Source organism: Sturnus vulgaris, chromosome 19 (assembly GCF_052056855.1).
Source record: "Sturnus vulgaris isolate bStuVul1 chromosome 19, bStuVul1.hap1, whole genome shotgun sequence".
In the NCBI taxonomy this organism is placed as follows: Eukaryota; Metazoa; Chordata; class Aves; order Passeriformes; family Sturnidae; genus Sturnus; species Sturnus vulgaris.
The window spans coordinates 10,839,493-10,864,056 of NC_142261.1; the positions used below are offsets into that span (position 1 = coordinate 10,839,493).

The 24,564-nt window shown below is 43.5% G+C and overlaps 2 protein-coding genes across 3 annotated transcripts; both read right to left on the reverse strand.

The window, feature by feature from the left end:
• Positions 1-39: 39 nt before the first annotated feature.
• Positions 40-11,100, reverse strand: LOC106864924 (phosphatidylserine decarboxylase proenzyme, mitochondrial). 2 transcript variants are annotated; one of them, XM_014894669.2, is made up of 7 exons: positions 9,062-11,100; positions 7,276-7,441; positions 5,039-5,275; positions 4,810-4,948; positions 3,936-4,082; positions 3,064-3,224; positions 40-2,758 (listed from the first exon to the last, which is right to left on the reverse strand). In XM_014894669.2, exons 1-7 carry the CDS (start codon positions 9,256-9,258, stop codon positions 2,534-2,536), a joined length of 1,272 nt encoding a protein of 423 aa, XP_014750155.1. In that variant the 5' UTR covers positions 9,259-11,100; the 3' UTR covers positions 40-2,533. The 2 variants fall into 2 exon arrangements, with proteins under 2 accessions (XP_014750155.1, XP_014750160.1); XM_014894674.2 differs by having other exon boundaries at positions 9,256-11,096.
• LOC148221660 (phosphatidylserine decarboxylase proenzyme, mitochondrial-like) lies at positions 9,344-24,545 on the reverse strand. Its single transcript, XM_088176283.1, has 4 exons — positions 24,458-24,545; positions 21,424-21,518; positions 17,443-17,618; positions 9,344-9,478 (listed from the first exon to the last, which is right to left on the reverse strand). The coding sequence occupies exons 1-4, from the start codon at positions 24,481-24,483 to the stop codon at positions 9,464-9,466; spliced, it is 312 nt and encodes a 103-aa protein (XP_088032409.1). The 5' UTR covers positions 24,484-24,545; the 3' UTR covers positions 9,344-9,463.
• Positions 24,546-24,564: the final 19 nt, after the last annotated feature.

A 24,564-nucleotide genomic window follows, 5' to 3' on the forward strand; every position in this document is an offset into this window, starting at 1 on the left:
TTCCAATATTAATTTAGGTTACCTGTCATGCCACAAAGATAAGCAACACAGATAAGACTCTTTATTTCAAAATGTTTGCAATTAAATGAGTTCATGTCAGTAAGTCATACACTTTGACATACAAAAATACCGTGCTACTGATACAGTTGAATTAAATGGATTCTCCATGCAGGAGAAATTCACAGCATTATCAGTACCCTCAAGGAACTTTGTTTTCACTCCTGAGGTGCGTTGCTGGCCCCTGCATCACAAGCAATGTTGGTTTATTAACTCGCTCTGCACAGTATTAAAACCATCATAAAAACAGCCACTTGCATGCTGAATCCTCCCTTCCTTCTGAGATTTCTAATAAAGCAAACATCAAGCAACCCATCCTCCATCACTAGGATAATATCTACCTTCAGATACTATGGATGATGCTGCTGAGTAGGAAGAAATTAAAGCTTAAACTTCCTTTGGCTCTGTCTGGATGTCACAGATCCCAGTGGAAAAGAAGGAAAATATTCAGTTGCCTTATTCTCTCATCCACTGGAACAAATTTGCTTTCTCTTGTTAACGTGACAGTTAAGTTTAATCAAAAAGCTCACCCTAACTTTATCCTCTTGGGGCTGATATTTGCTTTCTCTTTTCTCACTCTCAAAGGTTTAAAAAGACTTGTATCTGGTACTATACTGCTGCAGGAGTAAACTTGCTAATGCCAAGAAGTTTAACAAGATAGGTGGCTGAGAGCCACTTCAAGCTTTCAAACTCCTCCCTGTGTAAAGTGAGGAAACACTGACTCCTGGAGCCAAATGAATTTTCTCCTGCTTGTCACCCAAACAGCCACCCTCATCTGACTCATGCCTGGGCAGTTTATCATCCCTTCCTTCCCGATGACAAGCTAAGCATACAGCACTTGGCAAACTGGACATTTGTACAACAAAATTATATTCTGTTTTCTGCAGTGCATACAAAGGAGGGTTTCTCTAGGAGATCAGAGCTGCTCAAAGCCTGTCATCTCCTTGAAGTAGCAGAAAAGTAGCTGAAGCAAGGAAGTAGTATGAGAAATCTTTCAGAAAGCACAAAGGCAGGTTTCATAAGCGTGTCCACTCCCAACAAGCTCTGGACAGCACAATCAGTTCTAAATGCTTGAGTGCTGGGACTTGAAACAGTTTATTCTCAAAAATCAATTGATACATTGCTTTAAAACTCAATTCCTCTTCACTTTGGCAGTGGTTTTTGTCAGTGCCACATGCAGTAGATCCAAGGTGTTAGATTTTAACTCTTCTTGATGTGAAGTCACAAAGAAGCTCTCAAATTTTACAGTGGATTAAATTTCAGCACAAAGATTTCTGCCCCCAGCACATTCCTAGCATTAAGTATGAGGGCAGAAGTCAGAGCCAGTGTGGTTTTTTGTTTTCTGCTTTGAATAAGATGAAGTTGTTGCCAGTCAAGGGAGGACCAGACTGGCACCTGGGAAGTAACAGGGGATTTCTTTAAAGATCCATAAATATTTTAAACACAGTCAGTGCATAGGGCATTTCACTCTGTGCAATAAAAATTGGTCCTGAAGTAGCTGATTTTTAGTGACAAACAAGATACATAGCAGAAGGTAAAAACATACTTTAGTTGCCATCACATCACCCAAGAAAAATATGCCCTGTTCTTCTTAATCCAAGAGGTGAATTGTCTCTCATAAAGACAAAAACTTTAAGGCCTGGAATAGCAAAATAAACCCATGGATTAGGAAGAGGACACAGATATTTGTCTGTCTTTAAAAGGAAGAAAAAAGAAAATCGCAAAATGACAAGTTCTGTTGTCTGGAATGTAGACACTGGTTTCAGGTTTAAAATAGAATGCAAAATCCATTTTTAAAGGGACAATGTCAGACAAAAGAACTAAAGTTGTCTAACAGTACAAAACTCAGGATGAGTGTCATTCATTGTACTGACTGACTGTTGGACATTTTGCTTTGTTTGGGCCGTGAAGCCACATCAGCAAATTCACTGTTTGGCCCTCTGTGCATTCAGAGACCACTTTTATCTAAGAATTTGAGCAGCGTTTCTTAGAATAAAATAAATATGAGACAATATTCTTTACTCAAGATCTGAAAAACAGATAGAGCAGATACAAGGTACAAGGTCTGACTCAGCCTGTCAGTGTCCCTTTAAATACAGGTAATCTCTGCCTCCACCCTTTCCTACTGCACCTGCCTAGGAAGGCTCAGAAGGGACTTAGAGGCTCCAAGAACACAATTATCCTGTGGCACATTCAGGAGAGAACATGAAAGACTACAGGCACAGGGTGGGCCAGAAACCACCATGGGCAACATCGTTAAAGGCAGCTGTACCCAATACATCCATGATTATTCCATTCAGTTTCTACATTCAGCAGCAGGTAAATGCAGACCAAATACTTTCAAGTTTAACGCAGCAGTGACATCTTTTTTTCTCCTCACCCAGGTCCTGCTGAGTGATACAAACTTGGTAAGTGAAACACTCAGTGGTGTGAAAAGAGTCCCTTTTTATAGAAAATCTTCTTGCTAAGACAGTTCCTATAGAGAGCCCAGTGCTTCTCCAAAGCGGATTTTCTGTCCAGCTTTGAGGTTGAATTTGAAGTCCTTGGGTGCCTCAAAGATTAGTACGATCGTAGAGCCTAAGTTAAATTCCCCTAAATGTTCCCCTTTCCTCATGGGGATTCCCTCCTTGTTGTTGTTGGATATGAAGCTGAAGTCATTGTAGGAACCTTTAGAGTAACTTGGACTGTTCGTGTGCAAGTCCTGTACAGAGAAGGAAGAAGAGAAGGATTTACTGGAGGATATCAGTGCTCTGTATTCATTCATCACCACAGCTGTGGACTGTACATCCTCCAGCATTTTCCATGCAGGAACTCACAGCTCAAAGATACAATAGGAATATTTTAAAAATTGTCTCTATTGGAGACAGCACTGTTTAAATCAGTCTTAGAATATCAGTGCTGTGAAACACCCTAATTTTAGGGTAATAAGATTTTTTTTAAATTTTGTTATGCTGCACCAACCTCAACTATTAACAGCAGAAAGGTGCCTGCTATGATCCTGCTCACCTGGTCAAAGTAGATGCGGATGGAGCCCACATTTGTTGCTCCTACAGCTGTTAATGAGAAAAAGCCGTGTTTCCAGTCACCTGTAAGGACAACCCGTTCATTGTGGCAGAACAGTTCCTTGATCCAGCGAGCAACTCCGGGATTGACAGACATCAGAGAGCCTGAGGAAGTGAAAAAATATTCAGGTTAGGCTGTCTGGTTTGTAGCAATATTGTAATGTCACTCAGGTGGTGTTTTTTGGAGTTTTTTACTGGAGTTGGTCCAGTAAAAAACTCTGTCAGTTATTTGTAGGAAGAGAGGCAAGTGCCAGGCAGAGCAAATGAAAGAGAAGTCTGTGCTGAAAACAAAGGGGTCACAGAAGGATGTGTGTGGTGGGTCAATCTGTCTCTCATGATATTTGAAACCAAATCCAAATACTTAGGTTTTTGCTAGATACCAAGAAGTAAAATATTTTTATCTGCAAAAACATCCAATCCCAGCTCCAGTAGTGTAATGTTCAGTTGCATTTTTTTTGCCAAGCACAAGGAGAGATCATACTTTAGGCTACTGTTTGGTGTGATCTGCAGAATTATCTGTATTTCAGGTGCAAACTGAATAAATAGTGTTTGGAAACAAATCAGGCCAGCATGCATCAAGGGATACTTGAAAGAACTCACACAGTTTGAATGCAATATTACTGTTCTCACCATTTATATGTGATTTGCTCTGGTAAACTATACAGCTGCAAAACTCATTACTGTTTAATCACTTTTCTACCATTATCTATGACGTTACTGCACAAATTCTGCAGTGGTGTCTCATTCTGCAGTGGCTCATAGCAGTGCTTCCCTCCATAGCTGCTCTGCACTTGTTTCCTAGGAACAGAAACCAACCTGGGAAATGCCGTCGGTGTGACACTGTCCAGTCTGTGGGAGAGTGGAAGCAGTGATAATCCCCTGGTGCAAGGTAAATTACACAGTGGTAGAGCTCATTCCCCTCCTTTGTGACCAGTTGTTGCTGAAAAGAGTTACCAGTTGGGGCTGCAGAGAAAGCAGGGAAAAGAAGAGGTTAAAGATATTCCTCCTGAAGTTACCTACCATAGCCAGTCTATGTTAGAGCCAGTGCAATAGCAGAGGATTAAATGCAGCCCACGTGGATTGGTGAGACCACAAAAATATACATTTCATCCAGGAATCCAGTATTTCCAAGTGTACCTTTCCCTTTGCAAGAAAATTAGATCCTGGATTGTTTCAATCATAGTGAAAATTTTTCTTTTGGAGTTTGCCCCTCCCTAAGCAAAAGAGCAGAAACTGAAATCCAGTACAACAGAATTTTTATTAAAGCTACCCTTTAAGAACAGAATTTGTGAAGAGTCCTCTTAGTCATTAGAAGGGGTAGTGCTTGAGCATGGCTCTTGTTAAGGAGTAGCTTATCCAGTTTTTGCTAGCCAGTGCTTGGGCCCATTTCAGTGTGACAGCAGGAGTGCTGCAGCCATGGTATAGCAACAGATCTTGGAGTCAAGTGCAGGAACCAAGAAACTCAGTTCAGATAATCACAATGAGCCAGGCATGACTGTATAAACCACTGGTGAGAAAGAGAACTAGAACAGCAATATGGGTACCCACAAATAAAACAAACCAAAAATCAGACCTGCTTTTGTTTCTGACAAAGCAAGAAAATGTTACTTTTTTTCATCTTAGTCTCATGATTTCTGAGAACACTGAAAGGGCTCAGCAGAATAAATAAATAAACTGATGCAGAACTCACCCTGTCTAAAATGCATTTCCTCCGTGGAGATGCGAGGTCCCAAGAAAGATTCCAGAGAATAAGTAACTCCTTTTACTTGCTCCACTTCACAATTTTTTACCTGTCCAAAATTAAGGATCTTTCCATCGGAGGGGCTAATCTACAGCAAAGAGAAAAAATGGAAAGCGTTAGCAGTTCATTGATTGCTCATGAAGCAGTGCTGGGTAAAGCTCCCCTCGCTGTCACTCACCACACTGTGCACGCAGCAGACCGGCCGTGCCTGTGGTTTCAGCTTCCTGCGGAAGAACTCGCTGAGGTTCCTGTAGTGATGCAGATCCTCCACAGCTGCCTCCTTCATGTTCACCCCGAAGGTCCAGATGTACAGGCTGTACACCGGCTTCCGCAGCCACGTGGGCAGCTCCACCTGGTTCAGGCGACCCCAGGCTCGTGAGAGCAGCCGAGTTGGGACCGACTTGTACAGGGCAACCTGCAGGAAGCATTGCAGCAGGTCAGTGTTGGCCCCACTGATGGTTTGCTTTCTTCTCCCCATTACACAGGAAAGATCAAACTGTTCCTGCAAACCCCTCCTTTGAATTCATGAGTTACAAATAGTCTTTAAGGCAGCAAAGTTTACACTGCACTTCATCCTCATTCCCTCCATTCTGGCCAGAGTAGATAAGAGACAGGATGAAACTTAATAGAACTTTAAAGTGAAGCCAGAATTTCCACTCCCTTGCAGGCTGAAGCTCCACATTGAAGTTACTGGAAACTGCCCAATGTGAGGCTTACAGAAAAAAGAGACATTGCACATATTCTAGTAGAATTCTAATCAGAAAGGTTTAACGTTACCAACATATAAATTTTTGTGAAGAACCAAATGAAAATTAACTGGAAAACAACTTCTCAGTATTGGATGACATGCTCCTCAGATGCAGCTACTACTGAGGGTGTTTCCCACACCCACTACTGTGTGGTGTATGCTCAGATGACACAAGTCCCATCAAAGAAGTGTACCCACTGGATGCAGCCACACAGGTGTAAATTTATACCAGCCTTACTCCTCTCACGACAATGGGAGCTGCTAATTGCAAGAATATAAAGTGCCTTTATTTCTGTACAAATACACCTTTGGACTTGCACCAAAGCCCAAGTTTTAGCACGGAAAACAAATGAAACAAAATTGGCAAGAGGTATCTTCTGTTGATGGAAGTGGACAGATGACAACATATTTCAGTTGATAATTCCAGCAGACAACTCTTCTGGGCTTTGTGGTATTTGCTGTCAGCCAGGAAGCTCACATGGCTATGATGTAACTGGGGGGAGCTGGGGAATATGGACCAAGGGAACTGAACACTCTGAAACCAGTTTTGCAAAGGAAGTGGTGATCTGCTGACTGGTGCTGTGTTTTTGAACAGCTACATTCAACTTGCAGCTAAAACTTGTTTTTTTGCTTAGTGAGAGTCATCATTTGTTCTCAGTCATATCCTTCATGATTAAGTACTGCAAAACACAGCCATGAACAAACAGAAGTACACACTGGCTCCATCGTATCAAATACAGCAAATGAAGATTTCACTTACAGATCACCATCCTGTGTACATACAGGGATATTTCAGAAAGGAAGTACCAACCTAATCTTACTTCAGATAAAACCTTCTAAATGAACAGTACTTCAGGTTATGTAAGCTGAAATACTGAAGAAAAAGATGTTGCCATTTTATTTGGAATGCTCTATACTGTATTAATTTTTGAACATTAACTTTGCTGTTTTCCACCAACACAGAAAACGTACATACAACTATAAAATCACACAAATTGTCAAAAATGGTATTTCCTAGCAGCCCCTTCTCTTCAAAGGAGCCTGGTTTTCAAGTTGATGGGATCAAACAGAACAGATGTTCAATGAAATAGGCTTAAGAATGGCAATTTTGTTCCTGTTTCCAATCAAAATACTTACTTGGTTGTTGGATTTTGAAATTGCATGATTTGTGGGGAGAATTACTATGTACAAAGCATCCCATACTCTGCTCTCAACAGTGGCAGAGCAGAGATTTGCGTATCGTTTGGACATGCTGGACTACAAACGCTCAATGAACTTGAGGAACAAACCTTCTTGGTGTGAAAATAACAAAAAAACAAGAGACCATTTCAACAGGACCAGGAAAAGGAACTTGCCAAGAGGTTTGGTCTTCCTTGTCCTAGCCCTGATACTGTGAGGTGACTGAATTCCTTCAGAAGTTTCTGTTGACTTTCTTTCCCTGACTGTTAGAGGACAAAGTAATTCTGCTCCTGAAAAGTCACTTGTCTGTGAGGCAATTAATCAACACAACCATGATCAGTAAAAACAAAACAGAAGCATGAATTGCACCTTTGCTTTCACACTAGTGATCACTAGGCTGTCCTGCATGAAGCAACTCTTCCCCCCAGCTGCTGCCAGCTCCTCCAGGACACAGCTCCCAGAGCGGCGCGAGACCTGCTCACACTTACCCTGCTCATAGGCCTCCATCCCACTCTGGTCAAGGGTTTAAGAGCACCGAAAGGCAGAAGGTAATAGAGAATAGTCAGAGGCCAAGAACGGAGTTTCAGAGCAGGCCTAGACATACAGCTCAGCTGGCCCAACCTTCGCCTCAGGGCCAGCTGGGGGAATTGCAACCTGAAAGATTACATACACAACATCAGAGGGACAGGCATCTCAGCTGCAGAGCCACCAGCTTCCGGCAGCTGGGGTGAGTTATTCCTGCTAAATGTTTCTTAATCGTTGATACTACAAGGCTTTGCTCCTTTATTTTGATCAGTTCTTCCCCATCCCAAAATAGAAGAACAGTTTATCTAAAAAACAAAGGTTCTCTGTCCAAATAATGGTATTCGCCCTCACAGGTCATGTTTTATGAATGACACCCTCAAAAATTAAAGGTAAGGCCAGTTTCCAGGTCTTAAAACCTTCACTAAGTATCCTAGTTCTGAATAGGGAACGTGTGGACAAAACCAATATTTCTACTAGTGCACAACAATCTAGTCTCCATAGCACAATAATCAGCTCTCTTGCCTCATAACCAGCTGCATCTCTGATTTTTTTTGTTACGTGGCTGTCCTGACTGAGAGGGATCTCATTTTGCACAAATAGCCATGGGGAGAAGCTGACCTTTTCACTCTCATAGGGAAAAGCTCCCCAGCTTCTTAGCAGAGGACAGACATCAAGGGCCTCAGTTCAGACCCTTGCAGGAGGTCTGGATGCAACACCTTTCAGGTCCCCGTTTATTCTTTGGCTTCTACTCATGAAGAAAACCTGGCATTTCCGAGGTCCCATTATCAAACAGAAATCTGTCTACCTGAGGGCAAACTATTCAAATGACTGACTGAACTCCTGGCTAGGAGACTGTTCTGCAACCAGGACGCAGGGATGTGTCCACAGACTCAAGTGGCACAGTCTGGCTGCTCCCAACAGCTCACTCTCTCAAGGGATTCTGTGACAGGAAAGAGGAACTAAAAAATACTGCGTATGTCTAAGATGGAAAGAAGCTGAGAATTTAAAAGGAAATTTTCCTGCCAACTCGTTCTTTTCAAAACTTGGATCAGAATTAAAATATCAGGCAGACAGGTGTAACTGTCACCACTTTGGGATGCAAGATGGTGCTTTTGGCTCAGAGATGTTTTTTCCGCAGTGAACACAACTTCTTTCCTCTGAAGAACTAATAAATAAACAGAGAATCATCTGTGCATCTTAATGCAACAGAGAAAAAGAACCCTGAGCAGAAGTGCTGTCTTAGCAGAGTTAATGCAGGCTGCTCAGCAGGAGGTGGGACTGACTCGACATGGGAACAGGAAGGGACATTTCACATTCTCCCTGCCATCCCCAACACCCAGCAGCCTGCAAGGGCTGGCGGGCCAGGAGCCGGTTGGGTCCCGTTCTCCCCCTCCTGCTGCTCTCCCCCCCTTCACTGCAGTCGCTCCTGGACCAATCCCTGCAGAGCTGCATTGCTCTGGAGCCCTCGGGCTTCTCACTGCCTTGGCCTGGTTTCAGAGCGGCCCCTCAACTAATTTTTCCATTCTCCTAGTGATAGAGAGTAGAAGGGAAAGGAAAGAAAGCTTCCCCGTTCCCCTTGTCATGGAACAGCATGCCCTTCTCTGCCAATGCAATGTATAAGGAGCTTTATAGTAATTAGGCCAAACAAAAGCTTCGCAGATGGCTCCCGCTCCTTCTGCCCAGAAACCCTCCCAGCCTCCCTCCTGCTTCAGCCACCATTCCTGCAAAGCAGAAAATACTGAACAGTACCTGAAACGAGTTCTCCTACTTGGTGTCCCACTGGCAGAGCCAGCTGGGCCCGGACTCTCCAGCTGTGGGTGCTGGTCCCCGGCACAGCTGCTGCTGCCGCCGTTCCCTGAACGCAGCCTCCGGACATGAATTTTAACTTTGTGGAGGTTGTAGCAAGAGGGTGGAGGGTTAGATAAAGCTTTGTAGCATCTCACCATTTCCCTGTGTGCAGCTCTGGTCCCTGCAGGGTGTTTGACTGACACATCGTCAGGGTGACGGCTCTTGCAAGGCTCAGTCTTTTTTCCTCTACCTCTCTTTCCTTTGCTTGCTCCGGCATAGGAGAGAGGACACGGCGTCACAAGTTCCTAAATCCCCCGCTGGTTTGTCTCTGGATTCCCTCTCTGTCTCTCACTTGAATCTCTGCTACGAGGGTTGCAGCTATTGCAAACAAACAGGCATTGTGTCACATTTCAACATCCCACTACAAAGCCGACTCTGCACACCATAAAAACGAGCTGTCCATATGAGCAGTCCTTGCTTCTTGCTAGTCCGGGTGGCCATTGAAACCCAACTCCCCAAAAAATACCCTGCAGTCTGTCCCAGGCTGCTGGGCAGCGAAGCACTAGTGCGAGGAGCAGCCAGCTGGCCTTGCACAGCTCATCCCAGCGCCAGCCCGAATGCAAAGCTGGGAGGAGGAGTGGGGCGGAGAGGAGGAGGAGATAACTCCCAGCTTCAATTCAGCAGTGCAGCAGCTGCTGCTAAGAGTTCTGGATTGTTGGGCATCAAAAATCCTTTCCTGCTCTTAGTGTCCAGAACAAAACAGAAAGGAATGTCTTTCTATTTTACAACCCTTGCCAGACACAAACATCCATCTGCGGAAGTCTCCTTCCATCTCAAAACACTCACTTAAGGAAACAGGTAATGGACATTCTTCTACAAATAACCAGACACATACAAAATAAACCAGTTCTAGGGCCATAAGAACTGAGTATAAAAGAAGTGTTATGTGTCTCTTATGTGACTTTCAGTACTGTCATAGTTTTTATGTCCAGTAGAACTCAAATACAAAACAGGAGAAAAGGAAGCTGGTTTGATTTTTAAAGACCAAAGGCTGCAGTGTTTCTATCTAAGCATTCTAAATGTTAAGAGAAATTGCCCTCTTTAACCCCACAGAACACACCTAAAACATAGATTTTCCAAATCTCCTGTGACTGGGTTTGGATTGTTATGGAGCACTGGTTCAAAAAGTGGAAGTCAGCTACATCTCACCTCAAGATTAAAGCAAATACTCAAAACAGTTTTGGGGCTGACTCTCTAGTGGCTCCATTTCACTTCTGCTTTCTGCTAAATCTGGGTTGAAAACAAGCAAAAAAACCCCTCCTTGTTTCCAAAGCCTTCTAAGCACCATGAAAGCTGTGGGCTAACAGAGTAGATCAAAAAGAGCCCTGTTGCTCTGATTGAGGGAAAGGCTTGTATTGTAATAGGAATAAGGCAGGAGGAGTGGGAGGACCAGCAGGAAAAGCTAGAATTAACTAGCTGATGGCATCCCACTCAGGCCTCAAAAGGAAAATATTCAAGCAGTAATTGTGTATTTTGATTGGCCTTCAACTCCAAATATTACAGATACTCCCTAGAAACACCTCTGGAGATCCTGCATTAGAGGATTTTTCTCAGGAAGAAAACTTCTTTATGGTATTCTGTGTCAGGAAGTTCCAAGACCTGTGTGCATGTTGTTTAAGCTGAATTTAAACAACAGCATATTCTTTAAAACCCCAGCTAATTGAAAGAAGGGAAATTTAAGATCAATGAAAGCACTCAAAACATACTCCTTCCTCCCTGAACCTTGTGCCAACTCTCTGTTTTCCTTTTTAAAATATCATTTAGGCTTTCTCTGGCTGGCACAAGAAACTCCTACACAACAAAAATGATGCCATCTGTATCATAAAATGCTGAAAGCAGTTAGCCAAAATCATATCAAAATTCAAAGAAAAGCAATAAGGAGTACAGGGGAGCTACTTCTCGATTCACCAGGAAGTGAAATTAGAAATTACCACCAGTAAACACTTAATTTTGAACAGCAACAAGCTTACAAGCTAAATCGATAGCATTGTTTCAAAAGAAAACTTCATCAGACCAAGACAAAATTATTTTTCACACTGAACACGTGTGTTCACAGAACTGTGGGGACAGTTAGTTTGGCACTGGTGGAGCTGGGCAGGAGTGGCAGAGCAGCCAGCGTGGAGCCCTGCTCCCCATCTCATCTGAGCAACCTCCACCCTTGCAGAGACACAGCAAACACGTCTTATCACATTCACTTCAGTGCTCTTCCCTTCAGGATAAGGGATAAGGGAGGTAACCCAACAGCTCTACCAGTAAAATTCAATTTTATCCCTCAAAACACTTTTAAGGAATTATTATATTCTCAGTTGAGTAACCATGATTCTATGGAAGCATGTACCCAGCTAAACAGCTGATCTGCTCCCTAAAAAAACTCAGACACTGAAACGTTCCATAGCTTGGTGCAGTGGGTAGTACCACCCTTCAGTCCAAACAAAAAACGTGGGGCAAGAGAGATTCCTCTCCAAGAAGGAAAAAGCACAGGTGTTAAAAGGTTTTTTTTTTTCCACTTCTTAAAAAAGCTGTGCACAGTCAAGTAAGAAGTTTCTTTTAAGTTCTATTGCCCTCATTATATTCACCAGGATGCCAATACCTGGGTCCTGCTGCGATGCTGATATGCCTGGCCAGTTGCCATCCCTGCTGTGGCTGCCCCAGAAGTAACATACAGTTCCTACAGTGTAAGAAGGCTGAAATGAAAAATCCACCCGGAGTTTAGTTGCTTTCCATGGGGAAAGGAACAAGAACTGCTCATCAAACAGCTCCTGACAGAGGAACTCATATAATGGCATCTCAACAGCTGGATCTCTTGGGATGCAGGCAGTGCCCACAGCCTGTGTCATCATCAGCTTAGACAAAAATCTTTAAAATTTTTGGTTTGTAGGGGTTGCACACCAGTATCAAACTCCCTCACCTGGCTGAAATCACCCAGAATCCACGCTGAGCAAATAAAGCAGTGGTTACCAGCAGGTATCAATCCATAGAGAATTATTATCTCACAGAGAACTACTAATCTGCCAGCTATGCAACACCCTTCTATTCTGTCAGCTGAAATAAGCATCAGATCCAGCGACCTTTTTTAATTACTTGTCAAATAGTGAACTGCTCAAGTCCTTCCCTCAAGTTTTAAAAAACGACACAGCAAGGCAGTTGCGCGAAAGACCAATATTCAACTGAACTTCAAACCTGCAGCCTCGGTTTTAAACCATCAGCATGAATCATTAGGCTTGGAATGTGCGGGTCAGTGCTCAAAGCCCTCTGGTCAAACTTTCTACATTTGGTCACAGAACTACTGTTTAAAAAATGCACTGAATGCATCCCAGTGCTGGACTGGAGCGCCAGCAAAAGCCGCGGTCTCGCACCCGGGGCGCGGTGCTCGGTGACCGTTGTTAAAGGTCCCGTTCCTTTCCCAGCAGAAATGGTTTAACATGGCACACGTCATCCCCGCTCCCACCCAACCTCTGCAGGCGGCCCGGCACGACAAACACTGGATCCTCCACAGCCAGGCAGAGCTCCCGAACTCCGAGAGCACACCAGAAGTGCCCTGATGCCTCCGGGAAACCTGAGCGCTCGCTGAGCGTCTGCCAAGGCCACGGGACTGCCGGGCAGCGCCTTCGGCCCCGCTGCTCCGGGAGGAGTTTTCCAACGGGACCGCTCTCGGCGGATTTACCAGCGCTGGCTAATGAAACGTGCCGTGCTCGGCTGCATCCACCCGTACTGTCTGAAATTCTTTAGTTCCCATTTGAAAAAGCCTTTCTAGACATTTTCTCTTCGTGTAGTAGAAAAAAAAACTTTTGTTTTCCCCTAGCTTTCCAATGCTGTTTCAGTTGCTTTTTTATAAATAGAGCAGAGAGAAAAAGTAATATTTTAGGATAGCCCAACTGGACGACTGGGTTCTGAATTCTGTGCCAAAAGCCAGTTATACAGTCTCAAAGACCTTCTGTGAAGCAGGAAGATAAAGGTTTATCTATTTTACACTGACATGAAATTTGATGGCACCCTTTTAAAACTTTGTAGTAGTAGTTTCCAATTAATGGTTTAAAACAACACTCCCCAGTACCAGCCCCTACTATCGACCCATTATTTTACCTTAATATATCGGTAGAGCAAACTCTCAGCTCCAAAAACGATCTCTAAAGGAAGTATAAGCTGCGTTACATCCTCCCCACAGAGCAGCACCCGGCGGAAGCTGCGCAAAAGCTCCGGCGCCTCCTCGGCCCCCTGTCCTCCCACTCGGGACTCCGATAAGGCTGGTCCAGGACTCCTTCTGTTTAAATCTACTCAGAGATTACTCAGGAGTCGACTTTGGAACATCACATTCCAGCAAGCCAGAGTGAATCAACCCTTGGCCGCCAACCCTCGCACATCTGCCCTGCCGTCCAGTAGCCCTTACCTGATGCCCAGGGGAGTCTCCTTGGTCCCGGCTTTCCGCCTTCAATCGCCGAAATACGACACCGACCCTTCCTTTCAAAGCAGTTTTCAGACACATGAACAAAGTCCAGCGGACTGCGAACCCCCCATTCCCACCGCGCCGCAGCCATCCCGCCCCGGGGCCCCTTCTCGGGCCGGGCAGGGGAGCGGATGGCGGCCACAGCGCACCCCCAACCCGGCAGGTCCGCACCTACCTCCCGCCTCTGGCCCCGCTCCCGGTTCCCGGCTCCCGGCCGCGCTCCCGCTCGCTGCGCCGGGCCCGGCCCGGCCTTAAGGAAGCGGCGTTGCCCTGCCCCGCCTCGCCTCCAGCCACTGGCGCTGCTCGGCGGCTCCTTCCCGCAGCACCCCGGCCCCTTCGGAGGAGGGGCCAGGGCAGCACAAACGCGACGAGACCGGCGGAGTCCGGAACACGGCGACGGCCCGCGGGAAAAGGGGCTGCCCTGGGAGGGTCGGGCACTCCTGGGGATCAGAGCTCAGCTTCCCAAAGAGCCGCTGGCCCGGACGACGGGGAAAGAGGCCTGGGGAGCAAGGCAGCGGTGCGGATTCTGTGCATTGCACAGCTTCCCTGAGACAGCTTCCCACCGCGTGTCCTGGTGCGGGAACACAATCCCACACAGGCACTGGCAGCCAAAACAGCAAAGTGTGCTCCAGTCTCACAAACTGCTTCCCAAACGCTCTGATAAACTGCTTCATAAGCCCAGCGAGATGCTCAAGGAACTTCTCAAGAAGTTGCACTAGACAGAAAGTCTAGTCAAAAAGCCATCTAGTCAAAAAGCCTTCCCACTGTCTGGATTTTAAAACCCAAACTAATCTTACTTTTTTACTTGGTTCCATTTTCCAGGACAACCGAGAAAAACATTTACACCATCGCACCCTTTACACCATTTAATGCTGTTGAAATGTCACCGGTTATAACATTTTCTGACCATCTTTCATGTGTACTTTTGTCCACTTTACAAGGATTTTTAAAAAATAATTGCATATATGCTCCAATAAAACTCAAAGCATCAGAATCTGGGAGCAAGAATGAGGTATAAGAGACCAACTGGAGACTACATTTCTTCCGAAATTGGATTTAAAAAAATAAAATCAGATCTTCTTCCATTATTAGCTCTTTCCTGAACTTGAAACACACCTCTTAGCATAATACTAAATGTCTCCTCTGGGCCAAGAAAAGCACCTTCTGTATTGAGCCATAAGAGCTCCAGCATCCTCTGTTACACAAATACAAGCACTTTCTAACATCAGTAGGAAAGGCTGTGTTGTTCTTACCTCTGAGAATCCAAATCCTAAACCTATGCTCAAGCACTCTCCCGGAGAATTAAGTTGTTTTTAAAAAGTGGCCCATGACAATAAGCTGCAGTTTGAACACTTCCAGAGACTTTACTGTGCTGTCCTGGCACACGTCACTCCAACACACGCTGCTTTTTCCTTACACACAACAGAGCAAACTATAGGAACAAAGGCCACCTACAAGTTCCACTCTCAAAACTCTGCTTCATCTGATCACTCTGCTCCTCCAAACTCCTCCTCTGGCCAAGGTTTCCCACAGTAATTCTCTGATCCTGTATCAACAGTGCTCTGGTGCCCAGGTAAGAAGCAGCAAAATGCCTCTAGTTAGCATATGAATGGCATGCCATGCATGCAGATCCCAGCCAGGAAATGTTCTGTGACAGCAAAGATTTGGAACAATAAGCTTCCATCCAGCTGATAAACATCTACCTGTCTCCCTCCAAGCCCTCTGCTTTACCTCATCTAATTAAATGAAAGCTGATCCCCACCGGTATTCACTGTAGGAGACACTAAGGCGTTAATCAGCTCAAGCTATTAGCGACAGAATGTCTCTAAGAAAATTATAGAAAGAAAAGGTCTATGCTAAAGAAACAATAGTACTGTCTTTCCCTGTGGAGAAACTTAAGGGACACTTGACTTGCACCAGATTCAATTTTCCCCCCCATTCTTCTATGAAGCTCAAGCAAAACAAAACCATACAGAAGTGTACTGACTCTGTCATTCAGTCAAAAATGAAGCACACCTCATAGAGGATCCCAGCATGTACCTCTGCTACAGGGAGAGCTTCCCTGCCAGCTCAACAGGGTGAGGATTACCAATTTAATATCTGTCTTTTGCTCAGAAGCAGGGGAATCTGCCTTACACACAGAGCTGACAAGTGGAGGATGGTCCACATTCCCACAGGAACATGAGGCTGGTACTGTGGAATCAGCACTTCAGAGCAGCAGGATCAGCAGGGAGGGCATGTGCACCAGTTTCTTGTTCTGGATTACTCCTTCAAAGTCTATTCAATCACACTTGGTCTCTCTTTGCCTATGCAAAGGCTTATTCTGCCCTAAAAAGAAGACAGGACCCCCCCCTTCCACACTCCTTAGCGTGTGTCCAGTGATGCAAAAAACCAGAACAAAGGAAAATGACTGGTCAGCAAAAAATGCCACTTCACTTTACAATAAAAAGGAACAATGCAGCTCTTATTTTTCTTGAATCCTTCATTGTTTGGAATATTGCTTGCAATGTCTGACTATAGTTTCTCTTTTTCTTCATAACTACTGAGTTTCCTTTCCCTCCCACAGAAATATCCAACAGGACTTCAACACATCAGGAAGGACTACGACATCTTGATAGAGTCTCCTACTAGGGTCTGCTGCATTTAGGGCCCTGCTTATCAGTTTGAAATTCTTTGTGTGTTTCCCCACTGTAAAAAACAAATCCTTTAGAGCTGTTTCATCACAAGCAATACTCCTAGCTTCACCAAATAATAACAAACTGGTGTATCAGTAGAATGACAGAAGGCAAATGCAATAAGAGAATTACCCAATTTCATACCAAAAAGTATGAACAATAACAAAAGAATATTTGTTTTCAAGTATCAGAATTGAATTGACATTGACTTGCTAAATAAAAACTCTGTGGACACTTACCAGTTCTTTTTTAATCAGAACTCATGTGAAACAAACTTCAGCAGGAAAAGAATATACAAAAGACAGATTTCCAGACAGATTCCTCAGGAACTATCATAGCTGAGCTGTTAGCATCTGGACGGTCTGGATCATATCTGGTTTGGCCACTAATGAAAATAAATTTAAAGATTCCAGCCTAGTCCCCCACAGGCATGTGGCCAAATCACTCACACACTGGCAGTGTGCTCAGGAATGCAAAGAAACCTTCGTGTCAAAGGTCACACTGAAGCATCTCCTACACAACCTTACAATCCTAGAATCTTTAACTCCTTGCCTTCAGAAATGGCACTGAAAGCAGGCATTCACCTGGCTCTTTGGAAGAATACCACATATGTTTTAAACTGTCCAACATGGAGTTGTACAATATACTTAATACTTCAAAGGCAATACAGCAGTTACAGGAAGTCATGAAGTATCTCTTACTTCAATGCTGCAATGGGTATTTGACCTATGAATCTGATACACACACACACAGAGCAACTCCACAGTAATTTCTCAACTCCTTGGAATCCACAAAAAAGAGGCAAAAATCCGTCAGGATCAAGAGCAATTACAGACCTAAGTTTTACCTGTGAAAAAAAGGTCTTGCTGTATATTCATACAAGAAACAGGTAGATTTTTATTAACCAGCCATTAATTCCATCTCAGCTCTCTTGTCAAGTACATATGGTGTCAGCCACAGTAAAAGATGGAGGAGTTGTTGGCAATGTAATGTATCATGACTTTATCCAAAATGAGTTACTGAAGTGACAGAAATTTTAGTTCCATGAGTTGTCAAGAACATGTTGTCTCGGTAGAGGCAAATTAAAGATTCCTGTGTCGAAATGGAAGAAAAGGAGTTTTGTCTCAAATGTGGTAGAAGTAAAATTGTCCCAAGTTTCTTACCTCCCATTCACTTGCAAGCTTCACAGGTACCTCTATGCCCCTCTTCTCCAGCTGTTCCAACTTATAATCCTCATATTTTCTGTATCCTGCATATCCTCCACCTGTAGCTACCAGAACATGGAAGGGCCGCAGGCGGAAGACTTGCCCCACCGGAGCAGTGTGAAGCTTCTTCCTGTCTGTAACAGAAAATATCCCAGACTTCAGCAAAGAGAACAGCTACACAGCAAAGAGAAAGCAGCTCTGTGCAGTGAGGGTATGAGCTTGGGTGATGAAAACGTGACTAGAAAAGAAATCTGACAAAGAAGGTAAGCAGAGGTGCTCCTGAGTACTCCAGTTATTGCAGTTTACCACGTTACTGTAACTCAACTAACCAACACTAGTTGGTCATCTGTGGTTATAACCTCATCCCTGGCCCTGCTACCCCACATGCTTCCAACATTCTTCTCCCCAAAATATGTATAAATCGAGCTCCCTGAAAAACCTGTGGAGCAATACATAAAATTAGTATCTGACAGCACTATTATACTTCCCAGCTGTGAGAATGTTGGTACTATGTGGAATAATCATTTTCTGGGGAACAATCTGTACTACTGTGAAGCTTTGTGCTTCTCAGTCACTAAAGCTTTCACCAGAGTTACAGAATCACCAGACTGTACACAGCTAACTGGAAGAGGGAAGGAAATGATGACCAGTTTTAAAGTAGACTTGGTAACAGGAAAACAGGCCTTGCTGTAATACAGGTCACCACGTGAAACAAAGAGATGTGTAGTATTACATCTGTTCTTTTACTGAGTAACTACCAAGCTCCTCCTGCCTTGCAGGCATTGTGAGATACAAGGACATGGCGTGGTCACTAGGCAACACACCAAGCGTGGGGCAGGCACAGCTGCGGGACTATTTCCCTTCCAAAACCTTCAGAGAAAACAAATCTGTGCAGAGCTAAGTCAGTATGATACTGTGCTGCTCCTGTCTGTCTGCCAGTCACTCTCAAGTTCTCAGCAATGACTACCAGTCACTACCTGACAGAAGATGCCCAGAACCAATTCTTGACACTGATTGCTGTCATTTCCACAGCAATCATTAACTTGGATGTGCCAGAATCAAACCAAATGAACTTTATCTTGCTCCATCAAAGTCAGGCTTCTTAGGGTTTGACTATGAAAGGATGCATTAGCAACCAAAAGCATTCAGTCAACACCAACTCTAGTTCTAGGCACACATAGAGACAAAGCACAATTGTTTTAAAGTCTGGAGAGCTTTAGTTCTAAGGAACTGAGCTGATTAGAAGCATTCAGCCATGATGCTGCAAAAAGATATCAAATAAAAGTAATTCTTGTCCACATTTTGTTTAATCAAAATAATATTTGTTTATAAATTCTTTCCTATAATTGTGATTTAAAATATTGCTTAAACTATATATCCTAAGCGCATCATAAAACAAAACCAGCTTTGTTCCTCCTTAAAAAAAAAGTGGTTTTTTTTCTGGGAGAGAAAACCAAACTCAATAAACAAACAAGGCAGCAACTACAGTTAAGATTCTAAAAATTATTCTTTCCTAAAGAATAACGCTCAGTGAAGGACAGGGATCATTCAGAACAGCTGAATGTTTAAAAAGACAGACTTATTTGAATTTACAAAGACTCTTTCAACTTTTCAACCTTTCAACTTTGCATCACTATTTCAACAGAAATGTCTGTACACAGCCAATGATACTCTTTAGCCCTAAAGCCTTTAACTCCCTTCCACCACATCTTTTGTTCTAAGTCAGCAAAGCTGCTCAGCTATTTCAGCAGAGTTTCACAAATTCCCAAACTGAAACCCCTCAGTAGGAACAGCTCTTTCTGGTTTGGATCCAGAGAGAGGCATTTTCTGCTTCAAGAGCATTGATTACACCCATGTGAACATTTCTCTTCCTGTAACAGTGACCAAACCATGTGGTGCTCCACAAGCCACAGCAAACACATCTTAACTTGTTGATACATGAAGAGTTGACTTTTCCCCATCTCCTGCATTAATAAAACAGCACTTCTGTAACTGAGCTCCAAAACATTATCATTGCAAAGGCATCCAACATGCCATTGTTAAGCTTTTTTGCCTGACAAAATAGAATTCCACACCTTTCAGACACAAGTGGAATTCACACAAGTTTACAAATCCTAAGACAAGAACACCAGTTACTGATTCTGGCAACGGATCCAGGTTTAGGCAGCTGGCATTGCTCAGATTTCAGCTGAACATCTTGTTCTCTAATGATGCTACTGCTGCTCCCTGGAAGGCAGCATGAGAATGTGTGCAGAGCTCATACCTCGGCACGAGAGCCACCAGAAACAAGTCCAGGGCAAGAGCAAAAAGATGCAGGACTGTCAATGTATTAATAACATTTTAGATACCACCCAAAATCTGAAGTCCTCACAGATAAAGCCAACCTCTTCCGGAATTCTCTTAAACACTGAGTATATTCAGCAAATGAGAATAAAAATTAGTAACAGTTTCCTTCTCTGGAACTGGTGAAGGAGACATTTCCTCAGAAATGCTGGAAAATTCAGGATGAGAAAGGAAACTGAATAATGGCAGGAGTGCTCTAGTTTATGCAGTTAGATGCAGTAACATAAATGCTGCTTCATTACTCTGACCAAATCAAGAATTTCTTCTAGGACATGACACAAACACTTAGAGGAGACCATTATAAGGGGCAGAGATACAATTAGAGAAGAGTTATCTTTCCTTTCTAATGACATAATGTGCAAATCATCTAGATTTAAATCCAAACTAGAATTTGAAATATCAATGAATTAGAAAATGCTAGGCTAAAAAGTTGACTTGTTCAAAACTCGAAGCTAATTTTGATTAAAATTATCTTTTCTTCCTTGTGATCAACAACGTTGCATTGTCTCACCTTCCAAGATTTTTATTCTGTAATGACTTTGATTTATAGACAACAAAAAGATGCTGCTTCTATTCATCTGTGTAAGCATATTTTTCCATAATGAAATATCCATATATGATATGCCAGACAAAGCATTTGGACAGGTGAGTTAACCCCAAGAAAAGATTTTAGAAAATGGGACCAATAGTTCAGCTGGTAAGGAAATAAAAATTAAAGACTATTATTTGTGATACTAATATATGACAATGCACATACTAGAAGTTTACAAATATTCCTTAAAAACAAACAATAATATTTGATCTTCACAGCATTACCCAGATACAGAAGCATCAAGTGCAAGTACCATTTTGACCATGTCCTAAACATTTCATGCAAACCTACTCTGATTTCATGATCTATTAAAATTATAAGTACAGGTTGAAATATAAAAGGATATTTATATCTTTTCTTTCTTAAAGGGCTGTTAAACTGCTGAAATCTGAATCTCTCAGACTTTTCAAGGTGAACACCTGGTAGGAGTAGCACTATAAAGCAGGTAATACATTTGCATAAATATGAATATTTTTGATGTTGCCCTTCCCGGTCAGTCACTTCAGTAGGTGTGGAAAGTACACAAATTATTGCTCATCAAGTTCAATTAAGTGGTTTTCTTTTTAAACATAAAAACACTGTCCTGACATGAATCTTTCTGATAAATTACACTGCGTTTTAAAAAAAATTTGTTTTGAACTCTAGACTCCTGAGAAAACTAAAGTGTAGAAATTATATAAGAAAAATAAACCTATGGCTAATGAGTTTTAATTTGCTATACAGGAATCATCTTCACTAGAGAAAGTTTCAGATACTTTGTGAAGTTTGAAAGCAACAAATAACAACAGCTCATAATGAATCTTATGAAAAAGGTAAATATGTTTCTTTTACTATGAGAAAACATAATTTGCAAACTTGTGTCTAAGGAACTGCCATGAATTGGTCTTTGATGCTGGACTCCTTTCATTTCAAGAAATTAATCTTCCCCAATATAAGACCACAATTTGCCTAACTTTGAGTGACCCTGAATTTAAAACCACTTGTAGGTACAGCCCATCACTTACCACTGAAAAATGTCCTTGAAGGAGGCTGCTTCCATAGGACTCCAGCTCTAATACACAGGTTTTTATGCACCAGCAAGTTACAGCTGCACAGCAAACTGCAAATACAACAAACAAGAAGTGGCTGCTTAAGTACAAATGTTTAATAATGTAAATGTCAGCAGTTCAGTGTAGTGACAATCTAAGGTTTATCAGCTGAGTAACAGAGGGAAAAGTCTGCTCAAATTATCATAAAATTTCCACTGAGCCTCATCCCTAGTGGTCTACTCCTTTCCTAAAAAAAATTTGAAAAACCTGACAATCTAACTACTCTTGCAGGTATTTATTTAATGATGCATCTTTAAATTTTCTTTTTCTTAACAAATATTGACATGTTCCTCCTGGGCTGTTGTAACAGTGACACTTTTCTGAGTAATGTAGATGCTGATCTTTCCAATAGCCCTTTAGAGGCAACTATTTATGTTGTCAGCATGTACAGTATCCTGGCCTCTTTGGAGCCCTAAAATGCAAATGGGAGTGGTAAATTTTATAATTATCGTTTACTACTTGGGATTATTCCACCTCCACTGGGCTGCTACAACTGTGTCATTTAAGAACCTCCTACAACAGCAACTGTCTACAGAGACACTGAGGATTTGGTTCATGGTTTTATTTTACCATCCTGGTGGGAAGGAGGAGGAGTACATAGAGAAGTTTTGGATTCTATGAAGAAGTTAGCTTTTATTAGACCAAGTGGTGTAGCTGAAAATGTAAAAAGGCTGCCAGGCACAGCAGCTCTCCTTTAGAATTTACCTTACCACTCTGATCACTGGTGAACTGCAGTGACAGTGGTTCTGCCCCTCTGAAAATACACAAAATAAACTTGGAACTGGCCAATATAGAGAAAAGGTTCAGGCAGGACTTTTCGTGTGTTTAATATATAATATTTAATTCCATGTTCGTAATAAATCTGACAAGAAGACATCCAGTTGTTCAAGAACTGCTCAGAGTCTGTATAAGCACGTTTAAACAAGTATTTGACTGTGGCCAGGCAACATCCTGCTGTCAGGCAGGATCACAGGGAGCAGAGGGATGGTGTTCTCACCCCAACAGGCCCGGGCCTTAGGAAGATCCAGATCTTTGTGCAACCTGCTCTTTCCCGGGAGACAATGCCACAACTGCTATGTCTTCATCTGCCCTCTGGCCTTTCATCTTCTTGATCAGATACTCAGAGGACACAATTACTTCAGTAGCTTACAAGCTATTGCATCATTTGGGGCCATTCAATCTCAGGAAGTGATTATTAAGAACATAAAGACTTAAATTCAGGTGTCTGCTGAGTTACATACAGACATGATATTTCAAAGAACAATCTACAAATAGCAGATTTTTTGTCTAGAAGTCACATCATTGTGCCAGCACATACTTGGTAACTGTGCTTTAACATTAACCAAGGACCAGCTAAAGTTTTCTCTTATCCCCACAGCAACAGTGTCAGAATATCTCATTCTGCCCTTCAGCTTCTTGGTCTCTATTAAAATCTCTGTATTAACCCAAATGGGACAGGACAGACCCACCCCAAGCCCCAGATTCCTGTAACTGTGCTAAACATGCCCCACTACTGCATCATCTCCCAGGATGTCATTTCCTTGGCAAGACAGAAATTTGCCCACTGCTGCAGAACCTGTATGTTCTACAGAGCAACACGTTGTAATTTGTCATGAACAACGAGGTCACCTGATGCTTTTGGGTCATACAAATTACACTCATTTGTGGACTTACAAGGCCTGTTTTACAACATATTAAAACACTTGGGATAAAAGGAGCACTTGCTCATCAGTTAGCTGGGAGCCTGTGGGCTACTTCTAAGGGATTCAAAAAATAAAGAACTACTCGAATTAGCATTAGACTTAAATCTACCAGAAGAATTTTCAAATCCAAAAAAGTAATGGAAAAAATTATTAAAACTGAACTGCAGCCTAAAGAATTAGTATTTGAGACATTTATTAGCCTTCCTACAGAACAGTCTATACAAAAATGCACAGTCAGAACAGAACGAGGAGCACCCAGGAGCTGCTCATGCTGCTGAGCCAGGGCAAGGCACCTGGGACTTGCTATTTCCTCAGGTAGTGGAAGGACACAACACCTAACCCTAAACTCCTACCAAAATTGGTTTTGGTGTCCAACACCGGAAAATCAGTCTCCACCTTACTCTGAAATCTGTCTAAAAACAGGCAAAGACGGCAAAACGAGACGTTTTCACCTTCCCTGCTCCCGACAGCCTGACCTTGATGGGTACAAATGCATGCGGGAGTATTGACCTCCTGCCTCTCCCACCCGACTGGAGGCTAATGGAGAAGGAACTGCCAAGGAATCCCATGTTAACTTCAGCCATCTCTGGACGAGGGACATCACTCTGCTGCCAGCACTGAGGCCGGAGGTAACAGAACACTCTGTGCACAAGGTATGTCCTCCGGCTTTTGAGAGAGAAGGGAAAATACGGGGACTGTGTGTTCTATCCAAGAACAGAGAACCGTGGCCGAGAAACAACACTCATTAATCTGTTTGGTTGCTATGAAAAGCACAACCTGTAAGAGGATATCTCCTGTAGAGGAGTATCAGTGCCCGGCCAGGGGCTTCTCCTCACAGGCCCCCCCCGAGATTGCATAACCCGAGGGGCTGTATCTGTCCCCATCTACCGATTCCTACTGAGTACTTACACACTGACAGCTACAGACTGCAAAACCGAGTTAAAACTATACAAGGCCACACGCTTCTCGTTCTTAAAATACGTAAACCCCTTATCTTCCTTTCCAGCTTGGAGAAGGAGGGCAAGGCTCCTCACCCATGCCAAGGGCAGGGCCAAGGCTGCAGAGACAGCCGCGCTCACCCCGGCAGGGAAACGTCAGCGAACGAGGGGGGACAGAAGGGGGCGGCTGCAGCCCCCGGCCCGGCTCCTCCTCCCCCGCGGGGTGCCGCCTGTCAGGGCTGCCGGGGCCGGACAATGACAGTGACAAGGACAATGACAGTCACAACCCCAGCCCCGCCGTGCCCGTACCTGCTCCGTGCTGCGGCCGCCGCCATCTTCCCACGCCACCGCCGCCGCCGCGTCCTCTGTCGCGTCCCGCGCGCGGGGCCGGGAACAGCGCGCGGGGCGGGGCCGGG